This window comes from Gigantopelta aegis, chromosome 8 (genome assembly GCF_016097555.1).
Source record: "Gigantopelta aegis isolate Gae_Host chromosome 8, Gae_host_genome, whole genome shotgun sequence".
NCBI classification, from domain to species: domain Eukaryota; kingdom Metazoa; phylum Mollusca; class Gastropoda; order Neomphalida; family Peltospiridae; genus Gigantopelta; species Gigantopelta aegis.
In genome coordinates, this window is record NC_054706.1 from 38,085,490 (window position 1) to 38,091,489 (window position 6,000).

Consider the following 6,000-nt stretch of genomic DNA (forward strand, 5'->3'; position numbering starts at 1 on the left):
GTATATGGTATCATGTAGATTAAAAAAAAAAATGGATGCATGCGTTTGCAGGGCTCGAAATAGAAAGTAAAATATGGTCTGCTGTTATTTTGTTTTATAAATAGCAGGCCAAAATAAATATGTCCGGCTAAGAAAATATATGACCTGCTGGAAGTAAGGCAGCACGGGGTGGGGGGAGGGTTTGGAAAAGAGTGTGCAAAATTAGGACATCTGAGATGTGTTTTAGAGCATTAATGCTTTTAAAATATAGTAGAATCACAAGCTCAATAGAAAACAGAAAATACATTTTGTCTCGTGTGTGTGCGTGTGTGTGTGTGCATGTATGTGTGTGTGTGTGTGTGTGTGTGTGTGAGTGAGTGAGTGAGTGAGTGAGTGAGTGAGTGAGTGAGCGAGTGAGTGAGTGTGAATCCTTGTTAATTTAATAGTCACAAAAGAACACTTACCCAGTATATTTTTTATACGATGGAAGTCTGGGTGAGTTTCGTTTTTCTGGTTTTTCTCGAATCTGTTTCAAATAAGAAGGATAATGTTCTCTGGAGTTATTTACACGTAAGACGGCTTTATCCTGCTTGCTCAAAGTCCTCAAAAACATATCCACATTCATGTCTGTATAGTTTGGCTGAAACATTCCGTTTTTCATCACAGTTTTTTTTGTCTTCGGATTTCTGTTTACATTCACGTGTACGGGATTTACGAACATATCTTTCTCTGTCAGTTGATCGACGTCGGGGCTGAGGTTGTTGCTGTAGCTGTAGTTGTAGTTGCTTTTATTCAGTCTCTTCCGCGCCGCTGGTAAGTGTGCAGCGTACAGCACGCGTGACGGACTTTCGTCATCGCCGCTAACCACGTCGTATCTCAGGTTAGTGAAACTGAAATACAAAATCGACGCCGTCGACAACGTCGCCCACACAGCCAAGCCGCCGAGTAGATACCTGTACTTGAGTATCATTCTGGCGAACGGAGTTTACTAGCTGGAGACGGGACCCGCTCGGGCTCCATGTTTTCTAGTCACTCAAGCCTCGCGACACCATGCTTGTCGTCTGCTCAGCATTGGCGGAAAAAAACGTCTCGCGCTCGCTCCGGCAGCTGTCGTGTCAGTTCTGTTTTCGTTCGTCAGATCTTCCTGAAGCCAGTCATGCCTGCTCGGATAATCGTGTGAACTACGAAGAAAAAAGATAAAACAAGAAAAATATGTGTGCTCCTTTTAAAACTTTTTTTCTTTTTCTTAGGTCAGTGTTAAACGAGTGTCGCTGGATGAAACAGTCCACTTGGAACGAGTGTTTGTGTACAGAGGTATAAATAAGTCTTTACAAAGTTTAGTAGCTAGCTTGATAATAGGCGTGTTCTCTTGTTATTAAACATTCCCACCTGACCTCCGAACACCCGTGACGGCCACCTATCAGTCGACACTACACTCGCATTCATAGGGCCACAGTAAACTCTCAGGTGGCTATTTATTATTAAATACAAGTTTCATTATCTGGCATATTAAAGTATGAAACCACACTCAGCACGGATTTGTGACTTAATATAATTAATATGCCATCTAATAAAGTCTAGACAGGAATGTTTATAATTCAATATCCGTTAGGAAAAAATAAGAAGAAAAAGAAAATATGTTTGTATACGTGCGTGTGTGTTTATGTTTTAAACTGATGTTTATGATCAAATAGGCCCGTTGCCGTTAATTTTACTAGTTAATGAAATTGGAAACGAAGTCAAGTTCATTATATATTTAATTGTAGTCATATCATATGACCTTCGAGCTTATACATATATGTCATAGCATATTATTAAATGTGAAAATTACTATACCTAATTAATACAGGTTTTACCCTATCATAATTTCATATCATAAACTGTTTAATAATTCAAGTATTTATATTTGAAGATATTGCCTGTTAATAAGAAACATATGTGTAATAATTATGTCTTCCATGTAAATTTGCAAATAAACAACAAAACAGAAAGAAAGAAGAAAGAAAGAAAGAAAGAAGAAAAAAAAACCCACACAAAAACCAACGAAAACAAAAAACAACAGCCCAACAAAAAACAGTTATAAGTTAGATAAAACCAAATTCCAAATGGCCTTCAAGCTTACACATACATGTAATATAATTAAAATATTATGATCCAGAAAATACAAAAAACACGATAACTAATAAAAGAAAGACGTGGTCTAAAGCCCACCCCTATTAAACTCAAGTGTTTTAATACGTTACCAACGGAATCTTCTGCTGCCTTAGAGTGTTGTACTCGTCACTTTTAGTATAAAAAGCGGAAAACCGGAACGTCGTCACAACTGCGTAGGCCTAATAGCTATTAACTGTAATATGGCTTGCCACGGGCAGAATAATAACTGGTTTATTTATTAAAAATGCTTAATACTTAAAATAAACTCGAGACTATACTTTTACATGCTAATTCATGCACTTTATTGTGAGTAGGTGTACTTAAACAACTTGATAAAAATCAGAGAAAATTGCCAAATGTTATATTTAAATCAATTATGTTATTTTTGCTCGACTGATTTAAGGTAGACCAATGTCAGCATTCTTAAAACATTACCTAGACATGATTGATTTGTCTATTTAAAATATATATATACTATACTATTTATTATACTATATTTTCAGTTGTAGTAAGTAAGGAAAAGTCTTTATATAGGTTACGCCTCTCGACACGTCCCATCTATCACCGACAAGAGAAATAAATAGTTTAAACGTATCTTTTAAACAGCAAAGGTTGTGACGGTGAAAAGACATTGTCAAACAAGACATACCTGTTTTGTGTTTGTCAAACTTAGATAAAACCTACTTAGCTGCCACACCCAACATTTTTCGCCGGCCGGATTTTAGTTACTGGCAATATGCACTAACACAGTTATAACCATGTTACAGTGAACAGCCAACTTTCCATAAAATCTGCAAGACGTCTGCGATTGACGCAGAAACGACGCACACTGTCTAGATCTGCAAATGTGTTCCTACAAAACCTGTCTTTAGTTTGCGTCCATTACCGGCCTCAGTGGTGTCGTGGTTAGGCTCCCACCCTGATCGAGTTTTAACGACTCAGTGGTGTCGTGGTTAGGCTCCCACCCTGATCGAGTTTTAACGACTCAGTGGTGTCGTGGTTAGGCTCCCACCCTGATCGAGTTTTAACGACTCAGTGGTGTCGTGGTTAGGCTCCCACCCTGATCGAGTTTTAACGACTCAGTGGATAGGTGTAAGCCCACCACACCGACTTCTCTCTCACTAACCAACTAACAACTAATCACTAACCCACTGTCCTGGAGACAGACAGCCCAGATAACTGAGGTATGTGCCCAGGACAATTTGCTTGAATCGTAATTGCATATAATCACAGAAATAAGTATAAATGAATGAATCAATGAATTAATGAATCAATCAATCAATCAATCAATGAAAGAAAAAAAGTTTGTTTTGTTTAACTACACCACTAGAGCACATTGATTTAAAAAAAATGAATGAATGAATGAATGAATGAACGAACGAATGCGTCCAGTTGTGTTAGTCGCCGCCATGTTATAGATTGCATAGAAACCAGGCTTATGATAATTCTACACTGATATCTTGATAAAGTTTGTTTTGTTTAACTACACCACTAGAGCACATTGATTTATTAATCATCGGTTATTGAATGCCAAACATTTGGTAATTTTGACATAGTCATTGAGAGAAAACCCGCTACATTTTTCCATTAGTAGCAAGGGATCTTTTATATGCACTATCCCACAGACAGGATAGCACATACCACGGCCTTTGATATACCAGTCTTGGTGCACTGCCTGGAACGAGAAATAGCCCAATAGGCCATCGACGGGGATCGATCCCAGACCGACCGCGCATCAAGCGAGCGCTTTACCACTGCACGTGCGCACACACACATACATACATACATACACGCACACACATTTATTGTTATACACAATTATAGATAGATAGATAGATAGATAGATAGATAGATGGATGGATGGATGGATGGATGGACGGACATACATACAGACAGACAGACAGACAGACAGACAGACAGATAGATAGATAGATAGATAGATAGATAGATAGATAGATAGACAGATAGATAGAAATAGAGATAGAGATATGTCATGGTATGTGTTATCCAGTCTATGGTAAAGCGTATATATAAGAGTACAATAAACGAGTTATCAGTTATTATCAAATTTATGTAAAAAAAAAAAAAAAAAATTATCTTTGAGTGTCAAACAAATAATATTTTAACTTTCTGTAAACTTTCCGTTGTTGACGTGACTGGCAATCCCTGTATAAACACTGTTAACCCAGTACCAGTGTGAACACAGTAACAGTGTGAACGCTGTCAGTTTGTATTGATTGTACGTCACATCTTGAGCCGCAGAGGAACACTGCATACAAATGTCACACAGCAGGTGAAAGTATACTGAGCTCCACTAAAAACACACCACCCGATTTTCAGTCATTATTGTTATCGTATATGTGTGAGCCAACCACAAAAACACATAAACTAACGCGCGGAAACAGCCGTGAGACCATTTCCAATGCTGTATTAAGATATAATGTTCTGTCTTTGGAATCGATCCCGGTTGGTGGACCCATTGAGCTATTTCTCGTTTCAGCCAATGCACCGCAACTGGTATATCAAAGTCCGTGGTATGTTTTATCCTGTCTGTGGGATGGCGCATATAAAAGATCCCTTCCTACTAATGGAAAAATGTAGCGGGTTTCCTCTCTTAGACTATATGTCAAAATTACCAAATGTTTGACAAATAATGGCCGATGATTAATAATTAAAATCAATGTGCTCTAGTGGTGTCGTTAAACAAACAAACTTTAATATGCTGTCAAAAAGCTTGAAAAAACCCACACACAATAAAAACAGAGAGAGAGAGAGAGAGAGAGAGAGAGAGAGAGAGAGAGAGAGAGAGAGAGAGAGAGAGAGAGAGAGAGAGAAGAAAAAATACACCAAGGCGTGTCAAAAATATGATATAAAATGAGCACCACCACATACAATAACACTAAACACCCACCCATAGATCACATTTAATGTGTATCCACGACAATGTCACGATATAACACCCTAGAAGCATGAACAAGCATGGAATGTCTACACACTATTGTATAAAATTAGTCAAATGTGTCATTTCTTTTCATATCCTTTTTTTATATACAACTAGGGCCTACAAATGTGACTGATACGTTTTCAGTGGAATGAAATATCTTTCGTTTTCATCTACAGTTAATTTCGAACTATTAAATGTTTAAAATTAAAAATGACGTCTATGAAGTCAGTTTGCGTCGAAATGAAATGAAAGGGGTATTTGTTTGACAACACCTCAGCACCTGTTAAACACCGGACATTCGGTGTCTAACCAATGTTTACATCGACAATTGGTCGAGAGAAAGTAAGAGTGGGAACCCATTGCCACTCCGACCGATGCAGCAGCAAATGATCTTTTATGTACACTTTCCCATTAACAGAACAGTACATACCACTGCATTTAGTGTATCAGTCATGAAGCACTGTTTGGGACTAGTAGTATCTGATGATACGTGTACTGACCCTGTTCTTACAATCTACTGGTATTTGACGAAACTACTGACTCTCTGTACTTACAGACTTGTAGTATCTGACGAAGCACGTACTGAATTTCTATACTTACAGTCTAGTAGTATTTGACGAAACACGCACTGAACATCATTAACAATCTAGTAATAGTTAAGAGTAAGTTATCCAGCTGTATATGGTGTAATTCAGAACGTGCTAATGCATATTAACTTTTTTAAAGCGTCTGGCTCGGTATATTTCATACATGTCAAGATGTCTGCTTGTTGAGCCCTAGACATGTTTATTTGCATTACGGAAACTAAACTACACGCCCCTGGCGTTGATAGAATTAATAACACTCAGCTACCGGTTTCGGTGGTGACATGTCGGACATAAGACTGGTAGGTACTGGGTTCGCAGCCCAGTACCGGCTCCCAT

The 6,000-nt window shown here is 38.1% G+C and overlaps 1 protein-coding gene across 2 annotated transcripts in view; it reads right to left on the reverse strand.

Moving 5' to 3' along the window:
- The window catches only part of LOC121379231 (extracellular serine/threonine protein kinase FAM20C-like), a 44,270-nt gene extending 38,482 nt beyond the window's left edge, over positions 1–5,788 (reverse strand). Inside the window, exons 1-2 of one of the 2 annotated variants that reach the window (XM_041507746.1) lie at positions 5,678–5,788; positions 444–1,160 (exon numbers count right to left, since the gene is read on the reverse strand). In XM_041507746.1, coding sequence (XP_041363680.1) covers positions 444–949 — 506 coding nt within the window. In that variant the 5' untranslated portion in view covers positions 950–1,160; positions 5,678–5,788. Of the gene's footprint in view, positions 1–443; positions 1,472–5,677 lie in introns of those variants that run through there. The other variant, XM_041507745.1, reaches the window with a different exon arrangement.
- Positions 5,789–6,000: the final 212 nt, after the last annotated feature.